This window comes from Lissotriton helveticus, chromosome 2_1 (genome assembly GCF_964261635.1).
Source record: "Lissotriton helveticus chromosome 2_1, aLisHel1.1, whole genome shotgun sequence".
Taxonomy (NCBI): Eukaryota; Metazoa; Chordata; class Amphibia; order Caudata; family Salamandridae; genus Lissotriton; species Lissotriton helveticus.
In genome coordinates, this window is record NC_136059.1 from 554,990,415 (window position 1) to 555,007,103 (window position 16,689).

Genomic DNA, 16,689 nt, shown 5'->3' on the forward strand with positions numbered 1-16,689 from the left:
ATGTCATCAGTGATGTCATCAGTGATGTCATTTGAGATGTCATCAGTGATGTCATCAGTGATGTCACTGACCATGTCATGAATGATGTAATATGTGACATCATCAGCAGTGGATTGCGGGTGCACGATATATAGTTAGTGCAACTAACTATATATGGAATTTCATTGGTTTTATGTCAATAAAATGTCCAGCTAACTATATATGGTCTCTAACCTATGGTTTTTTCAGTGAATTTTCAAGGTTTTGTAAATGCAAATTCCTAACTATATATGGTCTATAACCTATGGTTTTTTCAGTGAATTTCATTTGTTTTTTAAAAGCTAATATCTATAGCTGTAAAATATATTCTTTATTACGTGACGTATCACGTAGCTACGTGAGATGCCTCATGACGCGTCGCATAACCGTGACGTATCGGCTCTGCAGCGCAAACAAAACCCGTAACGTAAGCGTGCCGGAGCACGCTTACAGATATATATATTTTTTTTAACCTTAATTAGACAAAATCCACACGTGCACATATCTTGAGGCCTTGCAAAGGCACATCAAACAAACAGTCCCTACAATTTTGCCAAGTTTGCTGGAAATCTATTCCCTTCATTTTTTTTTTACTGTTTCTCTTGGTTTTCCCCTTGTTACGCTTACCGGGACGCTACCCGGTACGCGAACCGGACGCTCCAAAAACACAAGATGGCGGACTCCCGTTACGCTGCCGGTTAGCTGCCCGGTTCGCGTACCGGGAAGCGCCTCTACCGCGAAAAATCGCGGGGGACTTTAATATCCCCCTCATCAATCCTAGGGGGTCAGGAGGGGTTTACCTTGCCCCCTTTCCTTCATTTCCCCCTTCTTTTTTCACCACATCTTGTCTCTCGAACCTACCGAGAGACAAGATGGCGGCCGCTCCGGACTGTTTACAATGTTGACAGCTACGCTGCCGGTTAGCTGCCCGGTTAGCTGCCAGGTGAGCTGCCCGGTTCGCGTACCGGGACGCGCCTCTACGGCGTAAAATCGCAAAAAAAAAATTTGTTTTTATTTTTTGCCCCGCGGGGCACTTTAATATCCCCCTCATCAATCCTAGGGGGTCAGGAGGGGTCTACCTTGCCCCCTTTCCTTCATTTCCCCCTTCGTTTTTCACCACATCTTGTCTCTCGATCCTACCGAGAGACAAGATGGCGGCCGCTCCGGACTGTTTAGAATGTTGACAGACACCGGAAAGCCAATCAGCTTCGCTTCGCGAAGTTCCGTTACGCGTCAGGTACGCGAACCGGGGCGCTAACCGAGCGCTGTCACAGATATATATTTTTTTTTAAACGTTAATTTCTCAAAATCCACTGGAGCACATATATTGAGACATAGCAAAGGCACGTCGGGCAAACCATATCTACAATTTTGCCAAGTTTCATGTAAATCTATTCAGCCGTTCGAGCTAAAAGTGAGTCCAACCGCCCTATGGAAAAATGAATGTGAAAAACGCGTTTTGGGACCCCCCTTTTTTCTGGGCCCCCCTTGACGAAACCCCCCCAAATTTTCAGAGGCTGCTCAGAAACAAAATGTGCCATTGTCCTGAAAATTTCAGCCAATTCCGTCCACAAACGCCAAAGTTATTAGACATAGAATTTTCAGAAATCCCATAGAGAAAAAATCCTAACTATATATACCCACTGGCTATCGCCAGTAGGTAATATACATATATAAACATATATAATCTGCATATCTATATAAATATAAATGCATGCATACATATACATATATGCATACATATGCATGTTATTTACATGAAAGTTTTAAAAACACTAATAAAAGCAAAGCTAAAAAGCCACCTCATTACAAACAGAATGGCTTTAACTTAAACGAGGGCGAGATCTATTGCATTTTCAATGCTTGTTTACTTTGGTTCTATCAAGAAGGCATTCAGATGTGTCACACATTTGCCATAAATTCTGAATGTTAGCACTCTAGTTGCTCATTAGATCACTGTAGTAAAGCTAGTGCTCACCAGGGAAGTCTGCTGCTAATCATGGTTTGCAGCCATTTTCGCGCATTTTTTATCCCGCAGACTTTCAGTCCGCATACCATTATCCCGCAAGGTCATTGACCTCGCATACCATTATCCCGCATTTTTTCAAAACGCATGTGCATTTATCGCGCATGCCTTTACAAAGAATTACGTTTTAAAGGCATGTATGGTAAATGCATTTGCGTTGTGAAAACCACGATGACGAGAGAGGTAAGTGGGTTTGTGTTAATTTTTTCGTGGATTAGTGATTGTGTAGTGTAGTGTAGTGTTGTGTAGTGTAGTGTTGTGTTAGTGTAGTGTAGAGTTGTGGTGGTTGTTTAGTGTAGGGTCATGCTGGGGGTAGTGTTTTAGGGTTTAGGGTTGTGTTGTAGTGTTTGCGTAGTGTAGGGTCATGCTGGGGGTAGTGTTTTAGGGTTTAGGGTAGTGTTGTAGTGTTTGCGTAGTGTAGGGTCATGCTGGGGGTAGTGATTTAGGGTTTAGGGTTGTGTTGTAGTGTTTGCGTAGTGTAGGGTCATGCTGGGGCTAGTGTTTTAGGGTTTAGGGTAGTGTTGTAGTGTTTGCGTAGTGTAGGGTCATGCTGGGCGTAGTGTTTTAGGGTTTAGGATAGTGTTGTAGTGTTTGCGTAGTGTAGGGTCATGCTGGGGTGTAGTATTTTAGGGTTTAGGGTAGTGTTGTAGTGTTTGCGTAGTGTAGGGTCATGCTGGGGGTAGTGTTTTAGGGTTTTGGGTAGTGTTGTAGTGTTTGCGTAGTGTAGGGTCATGCTGGGGGTAGTGTTTTAGGGTTTTGGGTAGTGTTGTAGTGTTTGCGTAGTGTAGGGTCATGCTGGGGTGTAGTGTTTTAGGGTTTTGGGTAGTGTTGTAGTGTGTGCGTAGTGTAGGGTCATGCTGGGGTGTAGTGTTTTAGGGTTTTGGGTAGTGTTGTAGTGTTTGCGTAGTGTAGGGTCATGCTGGGGGTAGTGTTTTAGGGTTTTGGGTAGTGTTGTAGTGTTTGCGTAGTGTAGGGTCATGCTGGGGGGTAGTGTTTTAGGGTTTTGGGTAGTGTTGTAGTGTTTGCGTAGTGTAGGGTCATGCTGGGGGTAGTGTTTTAGGGTTTTGGGTAGTGTTGTAGTGTTTGCGTAGTGTAGGGTCATGCTGGGGGTAGTGTTTTAGGGTTTTGGGTAGTGTTGTAGTGTTTGCGTAGTGTAGAGTCATGCTGGGGGTAGTGTTTTAGGGTTTAGGGTAGTGTTGTAGTGTTTGCGTAGTGTAGGGTCATGCTGGGGGTAGTGTTTTAGGGTTTAGGGTAGTGTTGTAGTGTTTGCGTAGTGTAGGGTCATGCTGGGGGTAGTGTTTTAGGGTTTAGGGTAGTGTTGTAGTGTTTGCGTAGTGTAGGGTCATGCTGGGGGTAGTGTTTTAGGGTTTAGGGTAGTGTTGTAGTGTTTGCGTAGTGTAGGGTCATGCTGGGGGTAGTGTTTTAGGGTTTAGGGTAGTGTTGTAGTGTTTGCGTAGTGTAGGGTCATGCTGGGGGTAGTGTTTTAGGGTTTAGGGTAGTGTTGTAGTGTTTGCGTAGTGTAGGGTCATGCTGGGGGTAGTGTTTTAGGGTTTAGGGTAGTGTTGTAGTATTTGCGTAGTGTAGGGACATGCTGGGGTGTAGTGTTTTAGGGTTTTGGGTAGTGTTGTAGTGTTTGCGTAGTGTAGGGTCATGCTGGGGGTAGTGTTTTAGGGTTTAGGGTTGTGTTGTAGTGTTTGCGTAGTGTAGGGTCATGCTGGGGGTAGTGTTTTAGGGTTTAGGGTTGTGTTGTAGTGTTTGTGTAGTGTAGGGTCATGCTGGGGGTAGTGTTTTAGGGTTTAGGGTAGTGTTGTAGTGTTTGCGTAGTGTAGGGTCATGCTGGGGTGTAGTGTTTTAGGGTTTTGGGTAGTGTTGTAGTGTTTGCGTAGTGTAGGGTCATGCTGGGGGTAGTGTTTTAGGGTTTAGGGTAGTGTTGTAGTGTTTGCGTAGTGTAGGGTCATGCTGGGGGTAGTGTTTTAGGGTTTAGGGTAGTGTTGTACTGTTTGTGTAGTGTAGGGTCATGCTGGGGGTAGTGTTTTAGGGTTTAGGGTAGTTTAGTTGTTTAGTGTATGCTAAAGGCATATTCGTTCTAAAAGTTTTCGTTATTTTAATTTGCGGCCTAATAGTACATGCAGGATTTTTTTTGCGGACTGATGGTATGCGGGATTTCGTCATATATTCGCTAATCATACTTTCTATGGCAAAATGAACCCCCTCATTTTGTTCCTTTTTAAATTAAATGTTTTAAGAGTTACCACTTTATTCCAATCAAGATGGCTTCAGGTGTGCCATACCTTTGTAATAAGTAGGACTGTTAGCACTCTAGTTGTTCTTTAGAACACTCTGGGACATTCTGTCATTGGGCTATAGTTGGGCTACATCTGGCTGATATTTGGGCTACATTTGTTTTTTTTTGTCTCTGGTGGCCATCTTTGGGCTACATTGGGCTACATTGGGCTACATTGGGCTACATTGGGCTACATTTGGGCTCCAACATATATATAGCCCAATGTAGCCCAATATATATTTTTCAAAGTTAATTTTCGTAAAAACCACTGGAGCCTATATCTTGAGACATAGCAAAGGCACATCGGGCTACCAGTCCCTACAATTTTGCCAAGTTTGGTGTAAATCCATTTAGCCGTTCAGGCTAAAAGTGAGGCCAACCGCCCTATGGAAAATTGCATGGGAAAAACACGTTTTGGGACCCCCCTTTTTTCTCGGCCCCCCCTTGACGAAACCCCCCCAAATTTTCAGGGGCTGCTCAGAAACAAAATGTTCCATTTTCCTGAAAATTTCAGCCAATTCTGTCCCCAAACGCCAAAGTTATTCGACATAGAATTTTCAAAAATCCCATAGGAAAAAAATCCTAACTATATAAACCTACTGGCTATCGCCAGTAGGTAATATATATATATATATATATATATATATATATATATATATATATATATATATATATATTCACTGAAAAAATCATAGGTTTCAGGGATGTTATAGTTAGAAATGCGCATTTAAAAACCTTTGAAATTCACTGGGGAACACTATGGGTTGGGGTACCCCTGTGATTGGCATGACCTCCTCTGTAAGGCCCTAGTACATATCTAGGGCAGGGGGATTAAAATTACCTCTAAGTCAGGGGTGCAGAAAGATGCTTCTTTAAGTAGTAGTCATGTTTGCAGAGTGGTGGAGAAAGGGTGCTGGACCACTGACCGGCACTTAAGAATTCCGCTGCATAGGACTCACAGAAGCAACCAGGAGGGCTTCTTGGCCCCCCAAGTCCCTCAGAACTAAATTGGACTCAATCCCCCATCCCGTAGTTTGCCAGGAGGTGCATTTGCAAAGTGGTGGAGAAAGGGGGGGGGCATGGCCTCCGAAGACGTCTTAGCAATTCCACTGTGTGGGACTTACTAGAGGTAACAAGAGGGGGAGTTGACCAACAAGGACATCCTTGGGGGACGCTACCCCCTCCTATTTCCTCCAGTAAGTCCCACACAGCAGGATTGCTAAGTTCTCATAGCAGGCCACTCCCCCTTTACCCACCACTCTGCAAATGCGCCCCCAGGCATGCTCATGGATAGGGATTGAAGTCCCCTTCGCTGCTGAGGGCCGTTTAGGGGCCAACTATCCTACCTCTTACGTCCAGTAAGCCCCACACAGTGGGATTGCTGAGAGGTGGACAAAGGCCACGCCCCTTTCCCCACCACTCTGCAAACGCGACTCCTAGGGCATTCTAAGTTGGGGTCCACTTCATTCCTGAAGGTCCCTGGGGCCATCTAACCCATCAGGTACCTACAGTAAGCCCACACACCTGGATTGCTGAGAATTTTTGGAGGCCACGGCCCCTTTTTACACCACTCTGCAAACGCAGCTCCTAGCGCATTGTTGCTCGGGGGATGAAGTACACTTGTGTCCTGACGTCCTCAGAACACAAGAGGACCTCATTGCCCCACCACCAGTGTGCCAAGAGGCATGGCCAGTCTTGTTTTTTATATATTTTATAAAAATTCAACAGGCGTGGGTCCCCTTCCCAGATTAATTTCGGCCCCGGGGACACCATCACCCAGGGCACGGCCAGTCTTTTTTTAAATATATTTTATGTGGCCCCCCTCCTGCGTGACTTCTGGCCCCTGGGACCCCATCCCCAAGTGCCTGGCCTCACCATTGGGGACCATGGGGGGAGCACCAATACCCCCACGGTCCCGCCAGCTTCCCGCGTCCTGCGGGAGCCAGCATTGCTTTTGCACAAAGGGAATGGCTGACATGCAGCTCCCCTTGTGCAAAAGCAATTCTGCTTTGGTTTTTGGAAGCGAGAGCTAGTTTCCTGCTCTGGTGTCCAAAAACCAAAGCAGAGTTTGCTATGACAGGGCGGGAGCCGTGCGCCCACCCTGCCATAGCAAAAGAGCAATATCCTGGGGGTGGGCACTCTGGGGCATTCCAGGAGCCGGCCCTGAGTGTGTGCTGTCCCCAGGGCCATCAAGGGCTCCAGGAGGGAGGCTGCGTGTCCCCCCTCCCTACATTTCAAAGTCCCGGGGATGTGGTGGTCCCAGGGACTTGGGGGGCACAGGTGGCCCCCCTGATTAATGACAGATCCCCCGGGGAGGTGGTGGTCCCGGGTGTTTGGGGTGCCCACTAGGTCCACCCCAGTAATCACGGAAGCCCGGAGAGGTGGTGGTCCCCAGGGCTTGGGAGGGCCTGCGAGGCCCCCCGCCCCTAATATATAAAAGCCCCAGGGAGGTGGCAGTCCCTGGGGCAGAGTGGGTATTGGGACCCCCCACACATTTATTATTGAAGAAGGTAGTGGTCCCTGGGGCTGCAGGGGGGCTGCGTGCACCCCGCAAACTATTAACTAAGCCGAGGGGCGGTGGCGGTCCCCCGGGGTTGCAGGGGCCCCACAGGCCCCTGCAAATTAATTATGAATTGCCCCCAGGACCTGGCCTACCCAGGGGCTTAAGTACAAGGAAGCACGCAAGCTTTGATTCTTTTTATTTTCTCTACCGGGTTCGCAAACCCAGCACGAATTCGGCAGTTTAGAAAAAAAAGAAGGCTTTTTTTGGCCCTGGGGGCCTAGGGGGTCAGGGTGTTTCTACCTTGCTCCCTTTTCTTGATTTTCACCTTTTATTCTACTGATTTCTTGTGACTCGGTTACCGAGTCACAAGATGGCTGCCAACACTCCAAATCAGAATTGAGCTCGTGCTCGGGAGGGTTTGTGAACCCTCCTGGGTGCTCAGATATCGAAAGTTTTATTTTTTCAATTTCTCAGGGACTACCAAACTGATTTACACCATTTAAAAAATAGGTTGTTTTCTGAACCAAGATCTATCTTTTTGCCAAATTTGGAGTAATTCCGTTCGGCAGTTCAGACTGTAGCCTGTTCCAATTTTTCCTATGGCAATTAACCTGGGGAAAACGTGTTTGGGGACCCCCTTTTTTCTCAGCCCCCGCTTCATGAATCACCCCAATACTTTCAGGACAGGAGCTGACAAGAGCGCCCCTTTAGTTTCGAAGGTTTTGCCAGGATTCGTCCAAGATATAAGCAAGTTAAAAACGCTTTTCCTATGAATAATAGGTCCTAACTATAACCACCTACTGGCGACTGCCAGTAGGTAATATATATATATATATATATATATATAAATATAACATTTTGTGATACCCCACTACATTGCACTGAACTTCCAGCACGCTGTATTATGGGACTGGTAGTCCCTGGGATTGATGCGAGCAGAGAGTAGTCCAGCGCAGGTGAGCCCACTTGCCACTTGGAAGGAGGAGCCTGTACCTAACAACTTTCGAGTGGGTGTTCGCATTTCTCAAACGGACTTTGGCATTTGAGAAAGGCAATCTGCCGAAACCGGTCATGCCTATGTTCCCAATAAACAACTGCTGAAGTCTCGCTGTGTCCCTTGTGTTCTACTTAACGGAGGAGAAAGTGATTTGATATATATATATATATATATATATATATTTTGCAGCTCCAACAACACCAACCTGCCGCACTCGCAAGCGGGTGCCTGCTTGACGGGGGTGTGCCCGTCACATACCAATTGTGGCTTCCCAAGGGAGTTTAACTGAACATCTATCATTGTATATTGACTCTTTCCTTTTTCCACACGTTGTTACACTGAAATCGTACTTAAAGGACACTAAGCATTTTTTGAATTGCATTAACGATGTGGTTTAGTGTGAAGGTTATTGCATGATGGTTATAGATATAACCAGTCTATATACGTGCATTGCGCACAAAGATAGACTTATGGCAGTACAATGTTTTCTGGATAAGCGACCTGCTAGATATTATGAGTATAATAAGATGTTGTCTGAATTCATCCAATTTGTTCTTAACAACAATATGTTCTTATTTGGTAAAGAATTGTGTAAGCAGATGTCGGGCGTGGCAATGGGAACCTGCTCCGCCCCCAGCTTTGCGAATCTTTTTGTGGGCTGGTGGGAGGAGCAGGTGGCCTGGTCAGAAACTAATCATGAATGGAACAGGAAAATCAAGGGTTGGTATCGTTATATCGACGACCTTTTCATCATTCTAGATGGCCCGGTGGAATTAGCTGCAGCATATATGGATGTATTGAACAGAAATGATGTTAATTTGAGGTTTTCGGGAGAGATAAGTAGTACAGAGGTGAACTATCTAGACCTTACTGTGTACATAGAAAATGGTAAAATGCACACAAAACTCTTCCGTAAATCCACAGCAGGCAACTCGACACTTTATGCTACCAGTAGTCACCCCAAGCAATTGGTAAATAGTATTCCGTATGGGGAGCTACTGAGGATTAAGAGGAATAACTCATGTGACCAAGAATTTCAGAAATCGGCCAAAGAAAGTCTTACTAGATTTAAGGCTAGAGGCTATATAGATGGAGTGTTGACCCAAGCTTTGAGGAAAGTGAACAGTGTAGAGAGGAGCGAGCTACTTAAAATAAAGAACAGGGAGACAGAGAGTGGTGCGTTCAGACTGATCACCACATTATCAGAGAATGCTGGGTATATAAAAAAGATTCTGCGGAAAAACTGGAATATCTTAATGACCGATAACATCCTTAGGCAAGAGCTTCCATCTAAACCGCTGGTCACATTTAGGAAAGCTAGGGCGCTAAAAGATCATCTAGTACATAGCCACTATGAGAGCCATAGTATCTAACCTCCGTTGAAACAACTAAATGGCTTCTATCCGTGTGCCGTTGTAAAGCGTGTAAATACAGCAAACGCACCTTATCTTATAAAATTCCAGGTCTAGCGATACCTAGAAAAATACAGAAATTTTTGACCTGCACTACACCTTATGCAATATACTGTTTAACATGTCCCTGTGGGAAGAGATATATAGGGAGCACCACACATCCAGTTAAGATTCGCATATTGGAGCATATGCGAGCGATCAATAATGCTGATGCATCCTACCCTGTCGCGAGACATTTTGACAAAGCACATGGACGCAACAGGGATCTGTTGACATACATGTGCTTAGATAGCGTCCCCGTGAGTGTAAGAGGGGGCGATCGGCTACAGAAATTAAGGCAGCTAGAGTCACGATATATAATCGATTTACAAAGTAAGATGCCGAATGGTCTAAATGTTCATGAAGAATTGGCAGTGCATTTAGGTTAGTGATACGAAATGTATGATTCTGTGATTTATGATCATGTTTGATGTGCTCCTCTATTATGTGTATATATATGTATTATTCGGATGAATTAACATATAATATTTAGTTGACCTGAACTGCATTGAATACGGTTATGTATAGGTAAGTGTCCAATTTACAACGTCTGAACTATTAGCCCATCCAGGGCAGTATTGTGAGGAATTTAATAACTCCGATTAGATAAAGCCCATCCAGGGCGTGATAATGTAAATGGGGGATTGTGAATGTTTGACCTCATTTTGTTGTCTCTTGACATGTTTTGAGAACTCTAAAGGTTGCGATATTTATCGCGTCTCACTTGTGCATTTGCACACTATAATATGGAGTTGTGTTGAAAGGACAACTGACAGTCCTCTTTCTATGTTCATACCAGTAAATCATGTGATGCATATATAAACATGAACAAACGTGGCGCCAACCGTTAAGCAAATTGACAAAGGCTAAACGCCGAAACGCGTCTTTGATGTGCTAGAGGTTTTTTAATAAAAACTCTTGAAAAACCATCCCCGTGAGTGCTGCGCATCTGGAACAGGCGGAGTCCTGGAGAATGTTTGGAGCCGAATATATATATATATATATATATGTATTTTTATATACATTTAAAATTATAAAATATATTCAAATTAATAGTTTATTAATTGTTTTAAAGGAAATATATATGAATTATCATGTATGTGTGTTTAACTTTTTTAATTAAGTTTATTTATCATATTTTTTTACATTTATATTATATCTACCTTATTTTTTATATAAATGTTAATATTTAACATATATATATAGGAAATTCGATATTTTGTACAACTATATTTTTTACCTCAATATTTTTTTTTCAATATTTTTACATTCTACATTTTTACATTGATATTTTTTTACTTCTATATTTTTAACTTCGATATTTTGCCAGTGAAACCGAGAACCCGCCCCTGCTCTAGGGATTAGGTTTTATCTTTACCCTAGTTTCAAGACTACATTGTTAATCATAAATGGATGAACATGTAAATTATGCAGTCTAGTGAAAGTGCTAGGCCACTTTGTCATGAAGGGGCAAACATATGCCAATAAATAAATTAACGTGTTACACAGATAATTATATGGGTATATAGTAATAGAATTATATTAACTTATAATGCCATTGTCTTAATGAATGTAAAAGATCATGAGGTTCTTATAGATTAGGTTATTTCAAAGAGAGCTCAAGTGGTCTGTGTCAGCAGGAATATCCTGTACCAAAAAAGAAATAGAATTGACATAAGACACCCTGGTGGAAGGCTACTCTAAGGGGCCAATTCCGATGTCGGACAGACCTGAGTCCGTCCGACATCGGCCAGGAGCTGTAACCGACCGACCTGCTGTCGTCCGTTACAGCCCTGCTAGTACGATGCAACTAAACAGGGTTCGGTCGCATTCGTATACTTAACAATACAGGCATCCATTCCGAGCAGAATGCATGCCTGCATTGTTGAAAGTAGGGGTGCAGTTCATCCCAGCACCCTGTGTCCGGCACCCCAAGGTGCCTGCCACCGGGTGCAGGGACCAACGGAGGGGCACCATAGGTGCACCCAGGCTGCCATCCGGCAGCCTCACACCCATGGGGGCCCTGCTGGGGGCCCCCAGAGACAGCTTCCGACTGTCTTTGTGTGCCGGTGAGGCAGTGAAAAGCTGCCATTGTACTCCCTCGGTCGTAAAGATTGAAACCCCTCTTTATTAACCCTGTTCTAAACTTTCTGGCAGTGATCATTTAGACCAGTGCCCTGAAACAACGTTTCATTGTTTTTAACATGAAACAAATGCCCTAATCTAACCTACTGTCACTCAGGCCGGCATCTGGATCAATTCTTGGTGTTACTTTCAGCTCTGGTTGGCCTGATCTTCAAAGACGTGGTCAGCATGAGGTAAAGGTGACCCTTTCCAGTAGCCATGATGCTGCTGACAAGTGTACATCAAGCAAGTAGTGCCTTCAGGAAGGAGTCCCAAGGAAGAAAAAGCTACAGAGGCAAAAAAAAACATGTAGTTTGTGGAAGTGGCCTTTGAAGAGAACTGGGTCAAGGAACTGGTGCACTGCTGAGGAAGAAACGAAGACAAGAAAGGAGGCAGTGAGATCTATAGGCTGCGCAGAGACGAACATGGAAGGATGAAATGGGCATGGTTGCAGGAGAAAAGACACCAGAATAAGAACCAGAGGCAAGGAACACAAAATACACTACTCAATGTGTTACGAGGCTTGGAGCAAATGGATTTCCTCATTTTTATAGGGGAAAAGCTGTTACATTGAGAATCTGTGTCTTGTTATCGTAGACTGGAAAATGGTAGTAATGAAGAATTTCAAGGCTGCCATCTTGGAACAGGTACCTCTTAGCTTCTAGAAGAACTCGCAAAAGGAAGAAGGAGACCCAGGATGAAGTTGCTTCCAGTGTCACTGCAGGCCACTCCCCCAAGGAGAGCAGCGATGTGACCAAATATTATACTGGTGGACCGGTCACCACAGGGTAAGTTTTGATTGCAGCAATCTGTTAGCCCTTCCTCTCCCGCCAAAGATGCATCATGCCCGCCCCCAGAAAGACTTGGGAAGAGGGCTGCGTTGAGACGCGAGTTGCAGCTGGAGAACACCACCTATCGCAACTCCAAGAATATTTATGTGGAAAGGGTTGGTAACATAGCTGATCGTTTGCAGCTAGGATGTCAACAATTCTAAAAGGGGAACAGCGTTTACAACGCAACTTTTACAACGCTGTGCCTTAACGACGCAACTTTTACAACGCAAGTCGTTACAACGACTTGCGCTGGGGGGCGCTCCAGGATAGGGAATAGTTTAATTTACTATCCAACTCCTTCCCTACTATCCACGGGGACTGGAGTTGGAATAGTAAATTAAACTATTCACTATGCAGCGCCCCCAACGCAAGTCGTTGTAACGACTTGCATTGTAAAAGTTGCGTCGTAAAGGCATGCGTTGTAAATGCATGCGTAGTAACAACATACATCCATTCTAAAATGATGGTCAGTGCTTCATTCTTTATTACATGCATTTTAGGGTTTACTATGGAAAAGGGTAACTAATTGTTAAAAAAAAGCTAACACCTTTTTCTGAGAGATAACCACATCTGTAGAGCTTTTAGTAGCATGCAGTGCTCATTTTCTGTCCTCTTAATGGCATTACTGGTAATGTATAAGTGCGGTTTTGACTAATAGGTGCATTATCTGACTCAAGTCTCTGTAAACACTTGGGATAGTTTTAGCTAACAACAATTAGAAAATGTACTTTTGCAAATGCCTGAAATGAATATTATGTGAGTCATGTATGGGGAATAGAGAATTGCTGCAGTCCCAATAACCAAAATGGAAGTCAAAAAGCAAAGTCATACTCTGTAATGAACATTTAATGGAAACATGACAAATATAAAGTGCTTTCTGTTGAAGTTGCAGTATGTTTATTTCAGCTCATTTATATATTTACATACCTTTCCTTTTTTAATACACATGTTTATTGTGTCGAGCAGGTCTGCACGATTTTTGTCACTTTTTGGTAATTCTGTAAGTTCCTTTCCAATCAGCTCTCCTTTATGATAGCCCATCATCCTTTCAAAGGCTGGATTTACATACTAAATAAAGAAAAAATAATTTCAGATTAAAAACTGAGAAAGAGTCATCATTACTTGTTAATAATATTCTCAATTCAATTACGTGTATGCTTATTTACATGAAAGAAGAGTTGTTAGGTGGTATACCCCTAGACAATCATAGTGAATATGCAACCCGTCTATGGATTCTAGGACCATATGAATAAAGCATGTTTGCAGTTGGAAATGGGCTGATTTGCAGAATCGGGATGTTTGCAACCGCAAATATTTTCTTTTAAATGAGCAAAGGCATAAATTGCAAATCGATAACATGTTACTGAATTGCAATTTGTTTTAGCAATAATGTATTTCGAAGGGGTTTGTTTATGGCGTCCCTTCCAAATATCGAATTGCAGAGCTATGTATGAATGTTTTGCAACCGAATTACGGTTTCAAATCATTAATTTTCTACAAATACCTCAAAAGGATCCCCAACAGACTTCCTCCGCTTTCAGAATGAACAGACCACTATATACTCCTAAAAAATGAAACTTCAAAGTTAAATTTTCTCTTTTTAAATGCATCCTGTTTTCCTTTAAGGAAAATGTGCAGAATTTCTTTTTTAAAGTTCGCTTTATTAAAATGTAATCACTGACATGGTGATGGCTAAGATTCCTAATGGGTTCACAAGTTGCGACCTGCCTCATTAATATCCCATGAGGTAGGTCAATTTACAACCCACAAGATATAACTATCTAAAAGATATAAGAATTGGAATTAGGAAATCGCAATTCTAGATTTTTGCAATCTGGCCCTTAGTTTCTTACTTTTCACGGCAGGATGCACCCCACAGCTTTTTAATACTATTGCTTATCACTGGCTGTACCCAATTGAATGTTTCCTCTATTTAACTTCCAAAAATAATTATTGGGGCTTCCTAGGTCTCCATCTTATTTGTGTACGTTTGCTTTCTGTGTAAATTAGGAACTAATGTTGCTGTGGGGTTCAGGACATTTACTGTAGAACTCATTTATTTAACACTGTATAATATATTTGTCGAACACAAATCTTCTCTTGGTGTCTGGCTCTCCTGGACAACCATTTGCACGAATACCACATTCTAAACCATTTCAATCATGTAACTACAGTTGAATAACAAAAGTACACATCATCAGTGGTAGCGCTTGCTTACCAGGTGTTCCCCCACCTTGCTTGGGTTTCTTGGGGCATAAGTGAAGCAGAAAGAAGAATGGTGGATAATGATTTTGTATGCCTTCCTCCAACTTTTTTCTCATTCCACAGACCAGAGGGAGGTGGGACAAATTTGCCATTGGCGATCTCTATGCTGGGGGAATTGGGCATCAGTTTTAAATGAGGCCATACACCCCATAAATCTGTAAATGAGTTACTGTGAACAAAGGCATCTTTTCACCTTCTGGATCTGGGAGCACGAGCTCTGCCACCATATGCCTATGGTCTTGACCAAAATAAACAGACACAGGAGCTCACTCTTATTGTCTGCTTGATGTCACTCTGGGAACCCTTTGGTGGAAAACATCTTCCATACTCATATTCCAAGTTTCTTTTTTTTTTGTTGTCTCAGATAATTGCAAATTGAAGATTCACCCGAGTCATTCGGAGCCCAATCGTACAGCTCTATGGACATGGTTTCTGACTGGGCGATTAAGATGGCCAATTCTGACAGCCATTCCGAATCTGTCTGCCCCACACGATATGGCTGTCCAAATCTGACTTTGGGGGCCCATAGCAGGCCCCCTTTCACCTGTAGGCCTCCAGTTGGGGCCCACGGGGGGTACCAAAGGGACCCCTCTTTCCAACCATGTACAGTGTGGCAGGCACCATGATGTGCTGGCCACAGGGTGCAAGGTTTTCCCCAACCCCCTTTTTTTCTATGGGAGACTGTGTTCTCGTTCGGAACACAGGCTCCCTTTGAAGTCATTGCGAGTACAACTGAACGATGTTCTACAGCATCGTAATCAGTCGGTCGGACTCCCCGAAACCGAGTTGGTCGGAAACGATTCCAAGACTGAGCCGGTCAGCAGAGTGTCCGACCAACATCATAATCGGCCCCATTGCTTAAATCTGGGTTGTGAACACAAGTCTGGGAAGCACAAAAAAGCTTTTGCATAGGGTTAACAAACCACTGGGTCACATGTGGTGCAACTGGCTGTGAAAAGCACTATCATCAAAGCAAATATTAACATTAAAATGCTCTGGTGAGGTTCAACATAGATTGCAAAAAGCATATTTGGAACACAACACCTTTAGGAATTAAATCAGATAATGACCATTGCTGACATATTATCTTTTGCGTCTGAAAACCATCTCTACATAAACAAATCTGGAAAAACTACTCTCAGCCCAAAACTTACAATTCCGGAAACACATTACCTTTTTCTAGCAGCCTAGAAGACATTTGGCGTAGCACTCTCGCACATCTCTGACAAGTGACCTCTTCCCTGGAGCATGCAAAACTCTTGAGTTTGACCCAGTGCTGGTTAACATCCAAGCATCTAAGTACTCCCTTGTCCCCTAGGGCTTCCTAGGAAAGTAATACAGTTAAAGCATGCAGGCAAACACTTTGACATAAAAGGTACCCGCGGCAGTAGTTTTGTGAAAGAAGAAGTCTTGCCCCGCTCAAAATTCAAAGTTTACACGACCTTCTATCTCAATTAGAGTATTATCCTTAGGGCACCAAGAAACCTACACACCAACCCCCAGGCGCTAGATAGCATTCGAGTGACTACCTTGAATAACGAAAGGCCTCTGCCTTGTCCACTTCCTCCTCCACTTGATCGTGGACCCAAAAGCACAGCATCTTGTAGAGAGTAAAACATATCCAAGAATCCCAAGAGTGGCAGACAATGAGGCTCAGCATCTGAAACAGCCTGATGTGAGACTGAGAGTGAGTAGGTGCAGGGACACTCAGTCCTCTGATATGTGCATGGAGGGTGGCTGCCAGTGAGGGGCGTTAGTACTGGTGGGACGTCCTTCCTAAACGCCTACTAGTAGGACCTGTTATCTCACATGTCACCAAAAGCTCACAAACCAGCAACCATCACCGCTCGTAGTCCCCCTCAAACCCAAAGGGAGATCAGTCACAGCAATCGTAACATCTTCATTATTTGCACAAATAGCGAAGATTTACTTCTTGTTTTGTTTGTACGTTTGTCAGTGAAGTCCTAATATTCTTCTTCTGTATGAAAATATGCAACAATCACAATACATGCTAATGCTAAAAATGTATAGGTATTTATAATGAAGAAGTATTCGATGGTCAATCGATTTGTCTCCCTTTGATCCTGGTAGTAATAAAAATCATCACTCAGAGGTACACTTCTTTTCGGTTTCAAAGGACATCAGAGTGTGCGTTTACTACAAGCCAACATTAAGTCATTGGTCACTT

At 43.5% G+C, this 16,689-nt stretch overlaps 1 protein-coding gene across 2 annotated transcripts in view; it reads right to left on the minus strand.

Annotated features, from left to right (window-relative positions):
• Positions 1-16,689, minus strand: part of PDE8B (phosphodiesterase 8B) — a 1,092,370-nt gene that overhangs the window by 337,682 nt on the left and 737,999 nt on the right. For both annotated transcript variants that reach the window (XM_078677318.1, XM_078677317.1), the window contains one exon: positions 13,164-13,304. In XM_078677318.1, coding sequence (XP_078533444.1) covers positions 13,164-13,304 — 141 coding nt within the window. The remainder of the gene's footprint in view (positions 1-13,163; positions 13,305-16,689) is intronic.